This window comes from Schistocerca americana, chromosome 3 (assembly GCF_021461395.2).
Source record: "Schistocerca americana isolate TAMUIC-IGC-003095 chromosome 3, iqSchAmer2.1, whole genome shotgun sequence".
In the NCBI taxonomy this organism is placed as follows: domain Eukaryota; kingdom Metazoa; phylum Arthropoda; class Insecta; order Orthoptera; family Acrididae; genus Schistocerca; species Schistocerca americana.
In genome coordinates, this window is record NC_060121.1 from 944,039,956 (window position 1) to 944,062,432 (window position 22,477).

Genomic DNA, 22,477 nt, shown 5'->3' on the forward strand with positions numbered 1-22,477 from the left:
ATGAGGATATTGGTGACATGAGTATCGAGAGCAGATAATAATCCTTGTAGATGTGAAAAAGTTTGAAGGGACATTCCAGACACTAAGTGGCAGAGTAAAAAATTGAAATTTGGACTATCTGTGGTGAAGAATTATGTATATGAATCTGATAGCAGCCAATAATTACAGGACACTGAGGCGTGGTGCCTTATATCGCTCCTGTCTGGAGCCTGTGTATCGGGAGAATGACTCGTGCATGCACAGTGACAGAGGGTCTGAAGCAGGTTCAGTTGAGTACGTAGTTCTAATTTTCATCTCGTAGAGGACATTAGCGGACAGGACTAAGCAGAAAGAACTGTAATGTAGTTAAAAATTTTGACCACCAGTGTCCAGTAGTGCGCAGACACATTCAAGAAACAGGTCAAGAGAATGTTTTTGTGAAATGTTCTGTTTATTTCTTGAAGTCTTTTTTGTTTGTTTATTTTTGTACATTTTTGTAATGTGAATGATGCGTGAATGTGGTCTAAAGTAAATATGCAGATCATTGTTCTACTGATGAACGCTGTATGAACTAGTATGAGAAAGTTTGAAGACAGTGTGAATGCAGACAATGGGGAATTTTGTATCATAATATGTTCAGCAAGTTTATGGTACAAGGAAAGCTAATTGGAGTGCAATTGCAAATAGTTAATAATGTAAAGTACAAACAAAATATCAGAATGTTAAATATTTATTTTGGGAAAAAGTACAGTTTGAAAGTGTTTTATTTGCTGATTGGTTAGTCATGAAAAGTGCGGACTAATGCACGAGAATACTGTTCTTCCTATTGCTATTAAAGAAAACTGACCAATCAGAATGGTGTATTCTTCACGTATTTTCTCTTGGAGGTATAGAATGTTACAACAGTCTAAGTGGTCAGGGCCCACCCTTTCAATGGTACGGTCGTGTGTAGTATGAGCTCCGAAGGAAGTTATAATTTGCCGGTTTTAGTTGCAATACATGTTTCAAAATTGTTTTAAAGTGAAGGCATATTTATTCCTGTGTGTGTTTTTTTTTCTTTCAGAAAGTAAGGGTTTTCTAAGTACTTTTGTGTATGAGAAAAGACAGTAATTCCGCGTGGCATATCGAGCAGCTCGCCGACTAAAAACCTGAGTGCATTAGACACCGATAAACTTTTAGTGTGGCGAGCATTTTCATTTAAGAACAATCCATGCTTAGTAGCTGTTCAGATTTCAGGAAATACGATACCATAAACCCGCTAACGTGAATGAAAGGGTCTGTGCATTACTGTGTTAATATTAGCATGGGCTTGGCAGTGAATATGTACATTCTCAGAGTTCAGAATATACCCAAGCTTTGCCAGTATTTCTACCTTTCATTCAAAATCAAGACCTTTTACCGATTCTTAGAATAGTTACGTTATACGTGGCCTGGTGCGAGTTGCAGTATGGTAGGTTTCTGCTCAACTTTCCTACTGGTGATCTGCTGCAATGACTTCACAGGTAGATGCAGGTAATGGACGAATGTAACCACACAGCCGCAACATCTCTTAACAAAACTACTTTCTAGTCTTGAACAGTAGCTACACAATTCATATAACTACCAAACATGTGCTCAAATTGCTATAAAAACAGTGTGCATGCCCACACACACAAACACACACACACACACACACACACACACACACACACACACACACACACACACACAGAGAAAGAGAAATCGTAAGTGCACGTAAGTTAATAAGCACTACTGTGTTTTATTTACCTAATACCTAACCAAAGTTGTGGATCAAGGGTTGTGTGTTGGCCCCTATGGTCATAAAAGGTTGGTGTTCAAGTCTAGGTTAGGCTTAAAGTCCTCCTGGATTCATCCAAAAGGCAGCAACATTCTCACTCCTGTTTATGTGTCTATCAGTGGCTCAACACCTGGACTAAATGGCTATTTTTTATCATTACTACTTTCATTATTCGCATCTAAGTCATAGCACATTATCAGATATACATATAAGTTTTCATTTCAGAAACTCAGATCTGTCAATTTTTTCAATCTTATTTGTAGCATCTCAAAACTATCCATACAGTTTCTGCAAGGGCAACAAATTGTAAGGAACACACAAAATAACACTTTTCTTTACGACATCTGCAACTAATAAGAGCAGTTATATTTATTTCTCACCTATTGATTTATTAATATTTCACCTTTATAATTAGCAAATTCTAGTCAAAATAAAAAGTATACAACAAAAATTGATTGCCACTACTATAAAAGTCCATATATAAAACTAATGGACTTTGTTTCTTCTTTAAGAATTTGCTTGCTTTTCCTGGCTTAATATGTAATTCAATGGTAGCACCACACAAAAAAATGAGACTAAAAAAAGTGTGTCCACTATTCAGTGATTAATAAGAAGCAACAAATTTAGGCACTGTAAATTAATAATACCATGGATCATTTTATGACAGGTCCACTTGTAGGATGAGAAGAAACAATTTGTTTAAAAAAAATTCAGTATGCATTTTCCACACTGTATTGTCTTGGAAAAGAAATACTTATGGTTAAGCATTTAAAAAGAATATGAAAAATAACATAATATCACAGTCTCTTTTCACAACAGAGTAACAGGTTCATTTTGTCCCTTCTTAATTGGCATAACTTTTGTTGCAGTCTACCACACATGCCCAGTTCAAATTAACGATCTGGACAAGAAGAGTTTTAGTTTGTACTGATTAGCTGTCAGAAGAAGAGACACCTAACTAAATACAATCCACACCATGTGAAGAGATGCACTGATTAGATAAAAATTTCAAAATTATTTCTAGTCAGCTTTGAGGTTAACCAGAGTTGCACAGCTACAAATGCCAAGTCATCAGAATGGACGGTATGAAGGTGGGTGCCGTACTGGCAGTGATGACTGCAGGAGTTGCACTACATGATCCCAGCCAAGAAGGCGGGCAAAATCCACTATACGTTCATCCAGTTCACGAGTTGGCTTCTCTTCAGTCAATTTTAGTAACAACTTCATAACTCTTCCATAGTGTTGGTGGACAAAAGAATGCCACATTGAAAAGTAAATTACCTGAAAAAGAGACCATCTAATTAAGTTCTAAATTTTTCCATTAGTAATTAACCTGAACAAAATTATTTTATGGTGTGAAATGAGCTATCAGCGATTGTGAAAAACTGTTGGTAAGTTGTTTGATCTATCTCAAAAATGGCCAAGATTCTACTTCATCTACAAATTTACTTTAAAATACTCAAACTCTTAGCAAACATACTTACTTTACTGTCTGTTGCGTCAGTAAACTTAAGAAGGGAATGCCATGCCTCGTCCACATTATTTATAAGTTTACTCAGTTCTTCCTTACATTCCTCTTTGTTCTTGCTATCATGCTCCAAAATTCGATACAGGCGGCAATAAGCAACACCTCGGCGGTACAAGCTTTCAATTAGTGCTTGCTTCTGGCGCTCCATTGCACTGAAACATTACAAACTCAGACTCCAATGACAAATCTCCTGCACTAACAGTTACTGCAATCTTTTTTTGTGAATACCAATACAGTTCTTGACTAAACAGCAGCTCATAAATTCGACCAAACATGACTATTAGAAGAAAGTGCTTTCATTAGACAAAATATCAGTTCAGGGAAAGACTTTCAGTCTTGATTCTGAGGCACACTATATGAATTTATTCAACAGAGGTTATGATTAGAAGGAGATTATTTTAAACATTGTACTTACTTTGAAGTAACTGCACAAAATAAGAATATTACGATTACGCTTTGTTCACTTTTAGTATAAACAAAAGGTTACCTCCTTACGCATGGCAGGGATGTGGTTCAATACTTCATGTGATTTTCACATGACTATGAATATTATAGTGCCTATCTCCTACAGCAACAAGCCCACATAAATAGACAGTTAAACTTTCAAAATATTATAGAAATAACACCACTGGTCAGAATGGCATCAAATTGCAATGAATTATTATAAGAGAAGGGGGAAAACGTATGGCAGACACAAAAAAATAGTGTGAAAATTGATCACTAGATGGCGCTGTATGTGTCAGAATATGTAAATGAAAACACCTGTCATGCACAAGACCCACTGAAGTTGGTATAAACATGCCGGCTACATGGCTTTTCCTCCTTTCACATCTGCGACATTCGCCGTGACTGTCTCAATGCAGGATCGTGCCATGCCTGTAAAGCTGTATTACAAGAATGATGACTGCACACAGTGCTCTGCAGAAGTTCTGGACACTGAAGGGTTTGGAAAAAAGGTGTTGGTCTCATGACTGCCGTGGGTCTGGAGAAAATGATTCAGAAATTTGAAAAGACAGGTTCTTTTGTTGTGTAACCTGGTTTGAGGGAGGAAACAAATTGATTCGACGTCAGTGGAAGCACTGGCCACAGCAATGCAGGAGGAGGCAAGTGGTGGTGTGCAAACATGTAATGCATGGAGAATTGCCTGAACATTGGACATACCCGTGAGCATGGTGTGTAAAATCCTACAAATCATCCTTCTTTGCTATCCACTCAAAATTACCCATGTGCACGAGTTGCTTCCTGTTGACCTGCCAGCAAGAAACCTTTGCTTTAGAATTTCTTGCATGAATGGAAGTGGACAATAATTGGCCATTGAAGATTTTGTGGGCAGATGAATCCCACTTCCATCTGACAGGATATGTCAATACACAATTGTCAATGGAAAATCCACACACAAATCAACCAATGCCACTTCATCCTGAAAAGTTCACTGTGTGTTGCAGGTTTACAGCATCATTTATCATACGGCCATATTTTTTCGAAGAGACTGGTGCTTCCGGTCCTGTTACATTGTACATTCACTAGTAAGTGCTATGAGTGTATTTTGCGCAATCAAGTCATTCCAGCTCTCGAATAGCATGGATGAGATCATTTTTATGCAAGATGGAACACCTCCGCATATTGCAAATCCAGTTAAGCATCTGCTGAAGCACCATTTCGGAAATGCTAGAATTATCAGCTGCCATTTCCCTACAGCCTGGCTGGCCCGACCACCTGATCTTAATCCATGTGACTTCTGGCTGTGAGGCTATCTGAAAGATGTTGTGTTCAGTGTTCCCATTGCACACTTTGCTGCATTGAAGGCACGCACTGCGCAACACATTCTGAACGTGAACCCGGAAACACTTCGATCAGTTGTGGAATGTGCTGTTTCTCAATTTCAACTTGTTGCAGAAAATGGTGGACAGCGTACTGAACACGTTTTGCGCCAGTCCCATGGAAATTAATAATCTGATTTGATTTTGACTAATGCTTTTTATGTGGTGTTTGGCCTCAGGACAATTAAAAACTGATTTTTCCCATATGACCTTGCTGTGATGGATGGGCTTATGTAACTAACAGTATCACACCTGTACACCCATGCACACTGAGTAGTACAGTTTGTTTAATGTCAAACTTACACCTTAGGCATTGTTGTATGATTCATTTGTCATTTGTAGTTGATCACTATTAAATTATAATGCTTACAGCGCCATCTATTGCTACATTTTGTAACTATTTATTTTTCCTCTGCTATACATTTTCCATCTTCTCCGATAATATTTTGTTGCAATTTGACATCATTCTGACCAGTGGTGTTATTTCTACAGTGGTTTGAAAGTTTAACTTTAATTATAATCACCCTGTATTTCAACACTCTGTCTCCTACTAAAAGTGTGATGGTTTTGTACAGACTGCACGATGTAGCTTACTGAAATTTATCCACTGCCACTTGAAAGAAGGATATGACAACTAAACATTTCAGTCATAAGAGGTCCACTACAATTTTTGGACGGATAGATGGGTGGTACAGTTGACATACTACTTGGTTAAAGTAGTGTTGCACAATGTACTTAGGATCGACGAATGATAATCATGGACTGCTAAATAAAATTTGATTATTTAATGCAATTTGGAAGTTGGGCAAGTGTGCCGACCATGGATTTTCTCTGTATGTGCACGTTAACTGAAAAGCAATGGAGACGGTACTGCTATTGTGTGTAGCGATGCTGGCGGCGGCTCGCGTTTGGCCACACATACTGTTCTTAATGTGTTTCCTGTGCCGTGGACCCCCACCTCTGAGTTTGCTGGCCTCCATGGAAGACCACGGCGATGCCAATGCAAGAAAAAGTCATAGAACAAAAGTAGTTCGAGTTATCAGGGCCAGCTATGAACTGTGACTATGATCATGGCTAATCTACTTGAGGTACACTTGTCAAGCAGACAAAGAATATTGTATGAAGTTGTTTCCTGAATGTAAAAAGTTTCTATTTTACGAAAGAAAGTCAGTGATAAAAGGGATACATGGTACAGATGGACACTAATTTGAAGGGAGGTGCCGGGCGAAGGGGGTAGAAAGCTACCGTCCAGCTAATGTATTGCATTACTCAGCAAAACTGTCATGGAGGTACCTAGGAAACATTGCAATGGATGGATCGATTGGCTGGGTTAAAGAGACCAAACTACGAGGTCACTGGTCCATCAGTTTATTACGTTTCAAGCTGCGATCCAGAAAAAGAAGACTGACCATCCAGCATGATGGATGTCAGAAAAGAGATTCTGGACAGTCACACGCAGTGGATGTTGAGGATAGCACTGGTCAATAACCTGAAGACTACTCAGGGAACCACTGCTGATTAAAATGTCTTGTTGGTGCAAGAACAAATATGACAAAGGGCTCAAGCGATAGCCACAAATTCTGCAGTGAACACACTGCATCTGTCCAGCAGAAAGGGAAGTTCACTGTATCTTGCATGTTTGTAGGCAAAACCAGTTCGTTCGTCAACTTTAGAGCCATCAAAGTCTACCAGTTTTGAACCTGAAGATGCATCAAGGATAGTCAAGAATAGTAGGCAAAAAATCAAGGCATCATCAGAGTCTTTCAGCCCAAAGGATAGGTTGAGACAGATCCGAGCACAAGGTACACACTATGTGGGCATGTGCGATTGTTCACTGACAAGAGGTGACACACACACACACACACACACACACACACACACACACACACACACAGAGAGAGAGAGAGAGAGAGAGAGAGAGAGAGAGTAAGTGTGTGTGTGTGTGTGTGTGTGGTGTCACTCTTTGGAGGGGTGTGTGTTCACAACAGAGAGACTGTATGCAAACTGCAATCATGACTCCTCTCCCAGGCTGCTGCTGTGGGATGTGGGTCTCCCTTCCTGGAGAAAGGGCATTATAATGGACAGCAGTTGTTAGTGCCCAGTGTGTAGTGGAGGGACCCAGCCTCCATGAGTAGGCTGTTTGCAGGGCTGACACGAAAGGCATCTGCCACAAGTCAGACCCCACAATGGTGTGTTGGATGCAGCATTTGCTATGCTTGAAGACTCCCATAACCGAGATGGAACAGGATCAGAGCTTTGTAAAACTACAAAAGTGTGGAGCAGTCTGTGCTCCAGCTGGGGTTACGGAGGCAGTGAAGAGTATTAAGGTGTAAGTTGGCAAAGATGGGGAAGCCATGTCAACCAGACATCAAAGACCAGTCCCAAAAAGCGATAAGACTCCACCATATTGAGCAGTTGGTCGTCAAGGTAGAGTTCTGGGTGTGGATGGATCAAATGACAGCGACAGAAGAACATGATGCATGAAAACCAGCAGCCACACAAAAATCATTAGCATACAGAATAGATGACACTGCAGACCACATAGCTTCAGCTTGATGATTCATAACTACCAGAAAAAGGGGCACCCTCAATGCAGAGCTCTGCAGGATCCCATTCCCTTGTGTATGTGGCGTACTATGGGAAGCAACAACTTGGATCGGGAAGTATGGTGTGACAAGAAATTCTGGACAATAATTGGGAGCGGGCACTGGCACGCCATTCACGTAGGGTAATGAGGATGAGGTGACCTTTTGCAAATCGAAGAAGATAGCGATATGGTGTTGACTGCAGGTGAAAGCTAACTGTTTAGCAAACCCCATGCAGACCAAAGTCCATATCATCCTATGGCACAAATCAAGTAATATGCAACCTATATGGTAGCTGAACCGTATGAGATTCCAATCCCGACTCTCCACTTGGGTCTGTACCAAAGTACCACAGTCAGTTTTGTTGCAGATGCTACAGGTGGTGAGCTCCACCTTCATCTCATCTCACAAGCAAGACCGATGGTCTTTACTGCTTCAGCTAGCTGTCTGGAACCAGAGTGAATCTCATCCTGTCTAAAGTGACATGCATCATTAGTACTGACGTGAGCCACCGCCTGCTGTTGGCTGCACTCTGTGGTCTTCATGGCACCCAGAGCAGCCTTTCCACATCTGGACTGACCAAAAATTATAAACCAAGTGCACTCACTATCGGCACCAAAAAGACCATCCAATGAAAAGGCAGATGGGGGAAAAAGGACAGTAAAGGCTCCATGGTGGCCAAGCATATAGTCACAAAAGTGATGTGAGCTCCTGGGAGGGGGAGGGGGAGGGGGAGGGGGAGGGGGGGGGAGAGGGGTGTACAAATTTTGTTTCAGCATGGGTCGTCACATACTGGGAGAAGTTGTGAATCACACTCTTCTGACAAATGGATATGCTCATTTACTGACCCAGACATTTCTACAGTCTGGCATCTTATATTTCTAAAAGTGGGAACCTGTCTATTTTCAAAAATGGTTACCTGTCTATTTTCAAAAGTGGCTTGATTAGAAGCCCCATGTAATGTAACCACTATGTAAATGGAACTGATTTTATAACAGCTGTTGTAAATAATATAATGAAACTAGAAGAGAAATATGATGGAGCTTGAATTTTGCACAACAGAAAGTCTTGGACTCTTATTGAAAGTGTCAGTGCAGTCACATTTTTAATCATACACAATTCTCATAATTTCCTGACAGTTTCAAGCCTGTGATAATATCTTGCAATATTAGCCGATAACGTTTGTCACCATCCTCTGTTTCCGTGAGCCCAACTTGAGGCCGGACTCAAGATGTCATGGTCACCTTTATGCCTTATCAGTTCCAAACAAATGTAGGTAGTTTTCCATTCCAGAACAGGTCCGCAATGAATGTGTGATGATTAACAAAACTTGGTGCCCGTCTGTAATACAAACTCAGATTTCCTGTTTTTCACAAACATTTGCCCTAACCATTACACTATCTGATAACACCACCAGAAGTTCATTTCTGAACATAACTTCACCAATGTCATTTTATTCTCATTGCATTTATGCACTCCAAGTCACTAAGTTCAATTCAGTTATCGATATATATACGTATAACATTAACACACATGAAATGGCACACTTACTCCCAAAACAATGAGCCTTACAAAGTGTACATATGTAATTTATTTTCAACTTCAGTGCACCACGTGCTGCTTAAAACACAAATTTTGGTTTGACTTCTTAATTTTCTTCAGTGTATTGATATTTAGACCTACTCCCTACCCTTCTGTTTATACCAACAAAAGATTCCAGAAGCCATAGGCCATACTTTAGCTGATGTGGCCTCAGTGATTTCCAACGAGATTCTCCTCTCCAGTCTCAATCATAATAGTACTTCTAGTTACTACTTACTCAGAAACTTCTGCATAAGCCACAAACTTATAAAAAATTTCTTACTGTAAGAAAATGGAAGTAATGATGTATGTATCTGATTCTAGTGGTCCTGTATAATACTGAAATGGTATGTTACCAACTACGGCCAATCAGAATTTCATTTTGCATATCAATGATAGTGAAGACCATTATCAGAATTGTACTTACGTTTTAACTTTTGCTGCATCTGGACGGTTATCATTCTTTGCACCAAAATAAGCAAGCAATTGAATGTCATCAATTTTACTAATGATGATATCAGATATCTCAAGAACCTTATGTGCTAATCTGGAAACTTCCTCTGTTTGTTCTATGGATTCCAGACTTGGCAGCTGTTTTTTGTTTTCTGCTGGGTCCAGTGCTTGGAGCATTGCTGTGTACACAGGTAGATGATCTGGGTATGACGATTTCAATTCTTCATACAAGCTGTTTGCTTTGTCTCCAGGGTCTGCACAGGAAAGTAATAACTGCTACAGAAAATTGGATTATTTTCAACAAAAAATTCTATCTTTTCAACTGATCTTGCAATAATGCCAACTAGAAGCAAATACAAGAAATTTTTATGCCCACCAGTCAGTCAGATAATCAGTAAAATTAAATGTAAAAACAATGTACATGTATGCCAATAATGTTGTACTTCAGCTGTACAAAAAACTGATGTGAACTATTCACTTTGCACAGTCACTTTCTCTGCTCTTGACTTATATTGGTTCTTGTGATAATTAGATGAACTGAAAGAAAACAGTGTACCTCTCCAGAGACCGAATAGACCCAGAAGGTGACCACTGTAACTGCAGCCAAAACACTGGTTTCATCAGTGACAGCTATTTACAATACAATGCGATACCATATCCAGAAAACTTTTATGTAACTTGTGATGAAGCAAGCTGTGATATTTTTACTTCCCCTCGTTTTGCAGTCTGCCTCCTTCATTTGTTTTTTTTACTTTTAACTAATTACCATTATCATAGGTGAGTATAATCTGCATTTTCGCAAAAGAAAGGTTGGCCCTCAGTTTTGTGCTTAGTTTTAGGTATGTAACTGATTTTCTAATCTGTTTTGACTATGCCTAGTTAGTATCTTTTGTTATAGGGTGAAATCAGTAATTGATTCGTAACTTAAATTCTACTGTTGACATATAAACAAATATAAATTCTGTACTAATGATAAACATTTGGAGGAACAACTAATACTATTCTTAAAGTATTTATTTGACTCTATTCGAAAACATGTTAACATAGCCAGCTCTTAATTAATTCCAAAGTAATTTCCAGTTTCATCAAAAGAGTACTGTGTGTGTGTGTGTGTGTGTGTGTGTGTGTGTGTGTGTGTTAATTTCATCATTTAAACAAATAATTCGGCCTAACCCTTGCAGTAGAAGAAACTGTTAAAAAAGAACCAATTTTTCAATGTAGTCAGTTAATTTAATGAATTAAGTTTTAATAGCAATGTCTGTAAATTTAACTTTCAGCCATGTGTAGTTTCAGCACTTATTTTTGTGAGGATGTGTAAGGGCCTGATTTTTGGTCCTGAGACAGTCAGTCCACGTCTGAATTTCAGACGAGAAACCTGTGTTGGCTAGAACAACAACAACAATGCTTCAACTTAACGGTGGAATGTGTATTACACAAGTAGGCCGTGTATAAAATCAATAACAGTGTCTGCTCCATAGGTACCTTTTTATTCTTCAAGATATGTGAACTTTGTGGATAGGTTTTTACTGCTTGTAGATGTACAACAGTAAACTATTGTAGCAGTATGTACGTATTCGCCAGCAAACTGTTTACGTGGCTTATTGAAAGTTAAATGATAGTGCATGTTCCATATTAAATGTGTAACATTTTGGGGAGGGGGGGGGGGGGGGTGTCAACAGTACAAGTAACAAGCTGTAAAACACAAATGTGCACCTTTCGGCTACATCATTTAGAGTAGTCAGTGTTCAGTGTAAGTAAAATAATGGAGCTGACAGACATGATTAATGAAAAAAAGATTACTATATACAAACAAATGTGGTGTAACTGTATTTATGATCTAATTTTGAACTAGGCAACATTGGGTGCTGTGTACACTGTGCAATTCATGACACTGCAGCTGGGAATGAGAGATTAACAGAAAGAGCAATATTTACAAGTCATATAATGTCCCCCCCCTCCCCCCCTCCATTTTTCAGCCAGTATAGCAGCACAGTACATTGTCACCGAAAAACAAACAAACAAACAAAGCAGGAGAACAGTCACAAACTGACTATGGTCACAGAATCTTGTGTCATTATATCTTTAGTGGTTAATTTGATCTATCTCAATACTCCCTATTAATGACAGTCCTGTTCAAGATGCAGCTCATAAAGGCTGAATGTAACTATCAGTTTACATACAAACACACTAGAGATTGAGCAAACAATAAAGTGCCTCATTCAAAAGAGATATGCAGCCTGATGGAGGTGAAAATGACAACCCATCCCCGAATGTAAGACTACCAGTTAAGTTTCCTTTTTGCCTTTAAGCTGCTCATTAAGCTGTACCGGAGGAGGAGGTGTTTAACGTCCCTTCGACAATGAGGTCATTAGTGATGGAGCACAAGCTCCGATTAAGGAACAATGGTTAAGGAAATTGTCTGTGCCCTTGCAAAGCAACAGTTCTGGCATTTGCCAAAGGAGATTTAGGGAAATCACAGAAAACCTTAATCAGGATGGCCAGACGCAAGTTTGAACTGTTGTCCTCCCAAATGCAAGTCGAATGTGCTAACCACTGTGCCACCATGCTCAGTATAAGTTGTATTCACAACGAAGGGTTTTGTGCTTATTTCTGGCTTTTGATAGTGGAAGAACAGCGATGTTATTTGATAGCATGTCTGTACCTGTTTATGATTTGAGGTGGGGTTTCAAAATGCCCCAAATGTTTCAAAACAAATTAAATTACCACAAAAAACCACAATTTACAAAGGCATTACAATAGTATCTCTCTCAAGGATTTTTGATATTAGAAGGCAATGAGCAGACAGCTGAAGTGCAAACATAACAAAGTATTGTTGAGCTATGTGACTGACATAAGATTCATGACGTAAAAACCAATAATATCAGTTGTTGTTGTGGTCTTCAGTCCTGAGACTGGTTTGATGCAGCTCTCCATGCTACTCTATCCTGTGCAAGCTTCTTCATCTCCCAGTACCTACTGCAACATACATCCTTCTGAATCTGTTTAGTGTATTCATCTCTTAGTCTCCCTCTACAATTTTTACCCTCCAAGCTGTCCTCCAGTACTAAATTGGTGATCCCTTGATGCCTCAGAGCATGTCCTACCAACCAATCCCTTCTTCTAGTCAAGTTGTGCCACAAACTTCTCTTCTCCCCAATTCTATTCAATACCTCCTCATTAGTTATATGATCTACCCATCTAATCTTCAGCATTCTTCTGTAGCACCACATTTCGAAAGCTTCTATTCTCTTCCTGTCCAAACTAGTTATCGTCCATGTTTCACTTCCTTACATGGCTACCCTCCACACAAATTAAAACCTCCAACCTAAAAGCACTAAAGTGGAGGACACAGAGGGACAAAGGACATGCGCTAAAACTTAGATCAAATGATAAAACCCACCCTCACGAATAAAACATAAGACTAAAGCTGCTGTTAAGGTATTGTCGCCCAACAACAAAGGTAGGGTGCTGGGAAAGTTAAAAGTTTCCCGCAGGGCGGCTAAAAGTGGGCAGTCCAGCAAGAGGTGGACAACCATCATTAGTGAGTCAAAGCGACACCGAGGTGGGTCCTTGCAATGGAGGAGGTAACCATGCGTTACCCACATATGGCCAATGCGGAGCCAGCAGAGGACCACTGATTCCCTGCAAGAGGACCACATGGAAGACTTCCACACATTCGTAGTCTCCTTAATTACATGTAGTTTGTTGTGCCTACTGTTATGCCATTCCGTCTCCCAAAGACGAAAAACCCTGCGGCATAAGACAGAACGCAGATCAGGTTCAGAGATGCCCATCTCCAGAAGCGGTTTCAGCATAGCCTATTTGGCCAGCCTGTCGACAACTTCATTGCCTGGGATTCTGACGTGTCCTGCAATCCACACAAAGACCACTTAATGATGGGACCGTTCCAGGGCACAGATGGACTGCTGAATGGGCGCTACCAAAGGATGCTGAGGGTAGCACTGGTCGATAGCTTGTAGGCTGCTCAAGGAGTCGGTACACAGGAGAAATGACTCTCCAGGGTATGTACGGATGTGCTCAAGAGCACGAGATGGCCACCAGCTCTGCAGTGGAAACACTGCAGCCATCTGGCAAGGAGTGCTGTTCAATATGTCCTCCATGAATGTGTCCGCAAAGCCTACGTGACCATCAGCCATCGAGCCGTCTGTGTAGAATACTTTGTGGCCCAAGTACATGTCGAGAATCGAGAGGAGGTGATAGCGGAGAGCTGCAGGGTTAATGGTGTCCTTAGGGCCATGCGAAAGGTCCAGAAACATCTGTGGCTTGGGTGTACACCATGGAGGTGTACATGAATGGACCTTGAGGAGAGATAGTAACAGGAAAGACTCCAGTTCAGATGGAAGGGACCAGAGGCTAAACGCAATTGTAAGCCATGACTTGGGCCGCTGATGCGGGAGATGAACTGCTGTGGTTGGGAAAAGGAGATGATAATTTGGATGCGCAGGAGAACTACGACTATGTGCAATGTAACTGGAGAGCAGTTGTGCCACCTAACCTTCAATGGAGGGACTCTGGCCTCCACCAGGACACTGGTCACCGGACTCACTCTAAAAGCTCCCATCACTAGTTGAACACCACCATGGTGCACTGGGTGGAGTAAACACAATGCTGAGAGTGCCGCCAAACCATAAACCACACTCCCATAGTCAAGGCAGGATTGAACAAGGGGTCTGTAGAGCTGCAGCAGCGTAGACAGATCTGCACCCCAGCTGGTAGTGCTCAGGCAGTGGAGGGCATTGAGGTACTGCCAGCACTTCCACTTAAGCTGATGAAGGTGAGATAGCCAAGTCAATCCGGTGTCAAAAACTAGTCCTAAGAATCGATATGCCTCCACTACAGTGAGTGGATCATCACTAAGGTAAAGTTCTGGTTCTGGATGAGCAGTGCGGCACTCACAGAAATGCACGACACATGACTTTGTGGCTGAAAACTGGAAGCCATGGGCTAGAGCCCATGACTGCACCTTGTGAATGGGTCCCTGTAGGCACCGTTTAGCAACACCAGTACTGGAGGAGCAGTACGAAATGCAGAAGTCATCCGCATACAGAGAAGGTGAGACCAACAGCCCTACAGCTCCTGCTAGACCATTAATAGCCACTAAAAATAGAGACACAACCAATATGGAGCCCTGCGGAATGCCATTCTCCTGAATGTGAAGGGGGAACTATGGGAGGAACCAACAACCTTTAACTGCCTCAGCGACTTCCAGCGACCATCAAGGGACTGTCTTTTGCCGGGGGTACCATAAAGAACAAGGGATCGCATTTTCCGCTGTAGAAATGATCGTTGTAGTGACCTGCTCAACGACAACATCGGTGGCACCATGTGGGGGAGATTCAGCGGTGACAGCAAAGGTGAAGGCTTCTCTGTCTAACTTGTTTAAAGCACATCTGGGTAGGCGTCCGTGGGCATGACGCCAGGGAGTGTCAGGAAGATGGGGAAGTGGTCACTATCACACAGGTCATCAGGTGCTCTCCAGTGGATAGATGGGAGAGGGCCAGGACTGCAAACCGAGAGATCAATGGCCGAATATGTGCCATGTGCCACACTGAAATGTGTGGGGGCACCTGTATTTAAGAGGCAGAGGTTGAACTGGGACAGTAAATTTTCGACCTCCCTACCTCAGCCAGTAAGCATGGTGCCACCCCACAATGGGCTATGCGCGTTACAATTTCCCAAAAGTAGCAAAGATTTAGGGAGCTCATCAATCAATGCTGCCAATACATTCAGGGGCACCGCACCATCTGGAGGAAGATATACATTGCAGACAGTTATTTCCTGTGTCGTCCTTATTCTGACAGCCACAGCTTCAAGAGGGATTTGAAGTGGCACAGTTTCACTACAGACTGAATTTAGGACATAAACACAAACTCCACCTGACACACTATTACAGTCGCTACGGTTCCTGTAATATACCTTATAGCTACGGAGGGCACGGGTCTGCATAGCTGGGAACCAGGTTTCCTGAAGGGCAATGCAGAAAGCAGGCATAAAGCTTAACAGTTGTCGTAGCTCAGCCAGTTGGTGGAAAAAACTGCTGCAATTCCACTGGAGGATTATGTGATCTTGAGACTGGGAAGGCACGAAACACTCAATGAGGCAATCTATGCCTCAGGGTCCCCTGCTGCCACCACAAGAGTACCTGTGCGATCGACATCCATTATGTCTGATGGCCCAGCGAGGTCTAGGTCCTCAGCGGACACCAGAATCTCCACCTCATCCTCAGACACAGAGCTTGTAGGTAGTGGTGGTGTGGGTGCCACCGCAGTGCCTTGGTTCTTGGGGGTCTTTTTCTCTCTTAAGGTTTCTCCCGCTGCTCCTTAGGTTTATCCGGCTTGGAGGGCTTCACTGGTTCAGTCTCAGGGACTGAGGAGGACCGTGAAGCCCTACAACCAGCTACCTATGGTTGCTCCAATCACTGGTAGGAACCTGGGAAGGGAGAGACCCAAGGGATCCCATCCTGGCGAGAGGAGCCGAAGGAGACTTACACTTCTCCGGCTAAGTGGTGACTGACGTCGCTGATGGTTGGGGGGGTTGTTCCTCCTGAAGTAGGTTGTGCAGGAGCAACAGGGACGCGAGTGCCCCCACGATCAATGGGGCAGGTGGAGTCTGATTGCTAAGAGCCAACAGTACGCATTGGAACGGAAGATGGTAGAACCATTGTCGTGGTGGTGGCGTAGGTTGACATCATATGCACAGGATGTAGCTTCTCATATTTTCTCTTAGTCTGAGTGTAGGCCAGTCAATCCAGGGTCTTTTATTCCATTATTTTTCTTTATTTCTGGAGAATCCTGCAGTCTGGCGAGCAAGGTGAATGACGCTCTCCGCAGTTGAGATGGGAGGTGAGGCACAAGGAGTATTGGGATGTGATGGATGTCCAGAATCCCGACTTGTGATGCTGGAAGTACAGTGGGAAGACATATGGCTGAACATCCAGCACTTAAAGCACCACATTGGGGGAGGGATATATGGCTTTACGCCACAGCAGTAGATCATCAACTTGAGCTTCAAGGGTAATGTGTCACCCTCGGAGGCCAAGATGAAGGCACCGGTGGCAACCTGTTTATCCCTCGGTCCCTGGAGGATGCACTGGATGAAATGGACACTTCGCTGCTCTAAATTGGCGTGCAGCTCATCGTCACACTGCAAATAAAGGTCCCTGTGAAATATGATACCCTGGACCATATTTAAGCTCTTATGGGACATATCGGAAACAGGAACATCCCCCAGCTTGTCACAGGCGAGTAATGCCTGTTACTGGGCAGAGGATGCTGTTTTGATCAAGACTGACCCTGACTGAATTTTGGACAAGCCCTCTACCACCCCAAACTTGTCCTCTAAATGCTACACAAAAAACTGAGGTTTCATTGACAAGAAAGATTCCCCATCAAATCTCGTACATATGAGGTACTGGGGTAAATAAGTGTTGCTATCATCCTTAGCCTGACGTTCCTCCCAAGGTGTGGCCGAGGGGGAAGGGATGACGTACTACACTTCATGGCATGTCATCCGCCATACCACCCACTTCGACCAGGGGACCTCCCCACAGGTGCTACCCAGATGCAGCAAAGGCCACCTGGCAGGATGGCCATTGCCGGGAGTCCCGATGCCCCAGGGTGAAGGGCATCAACTCCTTGGGGAGTTAACGGCACAGGCATCAGCAGAGTGATCTCTGTGTGGTCAGGGGGCTAAAATCAACAGGGTACATGGCAGCCCCACCACCATGAACTGGCTACCGTGCTGGATATCAGGCACAAACGAGCTAAGAAGTCCATTATTGTTTACAGCGCAAAAAGCGATACTGGACAGAGGATGGAGGAAAACGCACCCAAGAGGGTGACCTCGCCCAACAGCTGGAGAATGAGCAGAAGTGCAGATCCACGTCAATGAAGGATGTGAGAGGTCTCAGCACATGATGGACAGTATGCACCACGTAAGGCGCCTTTCCCCAATTGGCTCGCTCTTCGGGAAAATTTTGAAAAATGGAGGTCAAACCCTACAGGGGGCCACCACATAAAGGCCAAAACATATGAGACTCATTTTAGTTGCCTCTTATAACAGGCAGGAATATCCTGGGCCTATTGTAACCCCCTGACCCGCATGGCGGGATGTGTGTGTGTGTGTGTGTGTGTGTGTGTGTGTGTGTGTGTGTGTGTGTGGAGGGGGGGGGGGATACTACAGGATTAGTTTCAATGTCCAAATTATATTTTTTATAACAGAATGCTGTGTTTGTTGCATAAAGTAATGCTCTGTTCTCTGGGTGAGAGCATAAATTATTCTGATAACCCTCAATCAGTAACTTATAATCGTTACGTTGAAAGCAACCTCATAAACACATAATTACTGGACCTCATTTCATTGAAACAGACTTAACAGTGATAGACATTTTCAAACTTGTATAGTGCAATGCTGGTAAAGCAGTATTTCTCAATTTCCAAAAGAGCATTTGACTCAGTAACACATCTACGCTTATTATCAAAAGCAAGATCATATGGTGTATGAAGCGATGTTTGTGACTGCACTGAACATTATTTGGTAGGATGGACGCAGCTTGTTACCTTGGATGGAGAGTCTTCGACAGACATAGAAGTAACTCTTTGTTTATGCCATGGATGTGTGTTCAGACTCTTGCTATTTTGTTGCACATTAATGACATTGTGGACAATATTAATAGTAACTTCAGACTTTTCAAAGATGATGACATTATCTATAATGAAATACTGTCTCACAAAAGCTGCACAAATATTCACTCAGATCTTAATAATACGTCCAAGTGCTGTACAGATTGGCAACTTACTTTAAATGTGAAAGAAAGTAAAATTGTGCATTTAACAACATAGTCCTCTATGACTACAGTACCAGTATTTGTAATCTGTCAATTCATACAAATACATGGCTGCAACAGTTTTTAGGGGTATGAAATGGAACAGTCACATAGTTGTATGTAAAATATTAGATAAACATAATCTATCTACGAAGGAGGCTGCTTAAAAATCATTCATACGAGACGTCCGACAATACTGCTGAAGTGTGTGGAAACTGTACCACATAAGACTAACAAGGGTTACTGAACAGATACAGAGGACAGGCAGGAATGGCCACAGGTTTGCTTGACCCATGGGCATGTGTCACAGAGATGCTGAAGAAACTGTACTACAGACTCTTTAAGACAGATAAACTGTTCTGAGAAGGCCTGCTTACAAATTTTGGAAAATCAATTTTACTTGATGACTGTAGGAACATAGAAAATCCTATTATATGTTGTTCCTGTAGAGATTGTGAGGACAAGATCAGATTAATTACAGTGCTCACAGAGCTATTTAAATGGTTATTCTTCTCGTGCCCCATATATGACTGGAATGAGAAGAAGCCCTAATAACTGGTACATGCACTTCATTGTGATTTGAAGAGTATAGATGTAGATGTACATCGAACATGCCTCTGCAATGAAAGAATCTTTCTTCTATGGCCATGTGGTTACAGTAACTGCATATGTATAGAACATAACTTTCATGGAACTTTTAAAAGAAACAATGGAATTGTTATCTGTTCCAAAGGGTATTTTGAACTTTGGAGTATGATGTGTTTACTGCTGGAGGTAAACCACAATTTAAAATAAAATCAAAACCTTTCTCTGTAATATTACATGACAAATGCAGTATTCTATTGATGAAATGCCTAAATTTCAGAGCTGTTTGATGACAGCATATTATCAAAGAGCTAATCCTAAATTTCATGACAAACTGTCAACTATGAGTGCTATGTTTCTAATTTATCTAATCAGAAGTGAAGACATCCATTTTGTAATGCAATTACATGATCAGATTTGCTGATACTTTCAGAAGGAAAGAAATATCTGATTCTTAAAAATCCTCTAGTGTAAATCAGAAAAACAAATGAGAATATGTAGATTATGAGCTGGAAGCAAAGTTATGAAAATGAGACATATGCTTTGATCGTATTTTGAATTAACCATTAAGCTCAATGATATTTCTAAATTCATAGGATAAGCAAACTAAACTTTGCCTAAATGAAAAGTATATGAGTAATTATTCAGGAGTTCAGATAATGTTTGTGCATATATCAAGGTAAAAAGCTCATCAAACAATCACGTAGCTTATTTTACACAGAACTGATCAAAGCAATGTACATACCTAGCTTGGCCAGCCAAGCAGTTTTGACATCCCTCACAGCTTCTTCAAATTCTTCTTCTTTGGTCTTTTCCTTTGGTTCTGTTGTTTTGTTGCTCTTCTTTGGAGCTTCGTTCAGAACATACTTAAATGGATATGAATCCTGAAAAAATTAAGTAAATGTGATAAGATCAGCTGTCAATACGAATACAAATTAAAAGTGACACAGCCAGTAGGCAATCTCTGAAGGGCATCATCTGATACTTCTTACAAAGGAAACTCCCCATCACACTCCTCTCAGATTTAGTAGTAAGATGGTCTCGTGCAGACTGTTCCAGCTCGTCGGCTCCGTTGTGAGCCGCAGAGCGCTCCCTGCTCCAGGGAGCCGTGTCGCTTGCTGTGGCCATTCCAGTGGGCCGGCACGACGGCACGTGGTGCGGCTGGCTGAAGCAGGCAGCAAGGCAAGCGTTTTGATGTGCCAGCTGCGTCTTACAAGATCGACAGCCTCATACTCTTAGCTGCTAAGACGTGGTGACATGCTTTAAATAAGAAACAACTGTTTTACACGAAATTGCATACTGAACTTATTGGGCCTCTGTAGCTTGACATTTTCTTTCCATTACAAGATCGGAAATATCTGGCGTCAAAGTGTTTGCAGCTGTAATGCGGAGGATGCCCTTCATTGTTGCATCCTGAAGAAAAGGTCGTTCCTTACTTTTTACTCTTTTCATTGCTTAGAAAAGCTGCTCACAACAATACGTAGATTCAAACATGCACATGATCTGAGCAAGATTGTTGTGAAGCTTGGGAAAAGTTTTTTGCTGTAATGAACGATACCATCGTGCCAAATCCAACACGTTGTAGTACCTCTCTTTCAACACAGTTGAATTTTGCAAATCAATAATCTCCAATTGAAGTGTCGATGACAAGTCACTGGGGGAAACTGAAAAAGGAGTGCTGAACACCTTGATTCCCATTTCGAAACTAGTGAGGTCTCGGAATCGTGTTTCAAACGACGTGATGACCTGAACTTTGCTTGGTAATCACCGAAAGTAGTACCTACAGGTAGTTTTAAAGAAGCAAGACGATTGAAGAACGTTAAATGTCCATTGCTCATCTGCCTCTCAAATAAACGTAACTCTTCCATGAACGCTTTGATCTGGTCGTGCATGTCAACAATTAGCTGCCCTTTGCCCTGCAATGACAGATTTAAATTATTCAGATGTGTAGTTATGTCAGCTAGGAACGCCAGCTCTGATACCCATTTCATATCTTTCAGGCAACCATTTCTTCCGCTCTAATTTCGAGAAAAAGGGTTATTTCCTCACGAATGGCAAAGAAAACATCAAGAACTTTTCCCTGACTCAGCCAACGAACTGTACTGTATTAAGGTATATCCCCATACTCCGCTTCCATATCTTTCAGGAATCCTTTGAATTGGCGATGATTCATATCGTGACGCCGCACAAAATTCACACACTTCACGACATTTTTCATTACGTCACCTAGCTCTACTGTTTCAGCGCACAGTGCCTCTTAGTGAATAAAACAATGAAGAGTCAAAATGTCTTCCCCGAATTCGTCCCCGAGTTTATTTTTCAAACGAGAAGCAGAACGTTGGTGACACTTCACGACATTTTTCATTAGTCACCTAGCTCTACTGTTTCAGCGCACAGTGCCTCTTAGTGAATAAAACAATGAAGAGTCAAAATGTCTTTCCCGAATTTGTCCCCGAGTTTACTTTTCAAACGAGAAGCATAACCTTGGTGACACCCGATCATTTGTGGTGCACCGTCTGTCGCTACAGAATGGAGCTTATCCCATGGCAAATTCATATTGTCCACTGATTCACAAACAGCTTCAAAAATGCCACGTCCTGTTGCGGTGTAATCGAATGGTACCACATCCAAGAGTTCTTCAGTTACTTGCACCTCCATGTCGACACCACGCACAAAAACTGCAAGCTGAGCACAGTCCGATATGTCGGTGCTTTCGTCAAGCACTAGCGAAAATGCAACAAAGCTCTCCGCCTTTTTCCTGAGCTGTCTCTCTAAATCCGCTGCCGTGTCCAGGATTCGACAAGACATTGTTTGCTTCAACAGGCAAACCCTTTCAATTGCCTGAACCTCCCTTGGAAACAAACATTCTGCAACGGCTACCATGCACGATTTTACGAGTGGTCCCACTGAAAACAGCTTGCCACTCGTCGCAATGATGTGAGCCACCCTGTAGCTTGCTCGAATTGCAGACTCAGTAGTGTTTTCTTCGCTTTAATTCGCCTGAAAATTATAAACACATTACAGATCACGAACTATGTTGCATGTTTTGATACCCTCCGTATTACGAAACCGTTTTTAAACTTAATATCTCTTGGTATGTCGTTCTTAAGCTTGGTCACCAGTTCTCTGCGTGCAACGCCTTCTACCTGATCGTAGTGCGCTGCGTGAAGACGTGTATAATGTCGTCGTATATTGTCCCTCTTCGCAGAATTAAATACTTTATGACATACAAGACACTGCGGACGACCATCCCTCTCAATGAATAGAAAGGTATCCTCCAATAGAGGTACAGGGCTCCTGCGG

The 22,477-nt window shown here is 41.9% G+C and overlaps 1 protein-coding gene across 1 annotated transcript in view; it reads right to left on the bottom strand.

The window, feature by feature from the left end:
• Window positions 1-2,145: 2,145 nt before the first annotated feature.
• LOC124607517 (tripeptidyl-peptidase 2) overlaps window positions 2,146-22,477 on the bottom strand; it is a 283,824-nt gene continuing 263,492 nt past the window's right edge. The window contains exons 20-23 of the mRNA XM_047139911.1: window positions 19,920-20,058; window positions 9,719-9,998; window positions 3,262-3,457; window positions 2,146-3,058 (exon numbers count right to left, since the gene is read on the bottom strand). Of these exons, the coding sequence (XP_046995867.1) occupies window positions 2,849-3,058; window positions 3,262-3,457; window positions 9,719-9,998; window positions 19,920-20,058 (825 nt within the window). The 3' untranslated portion in view covers window positions 2,146-2,848. The remainder of the gene's footprint in view (window positions 3,059-3,261; window positions 3,458-9,718; window positions 9,999-19,919; window positions 20,059-22,477) is intronic.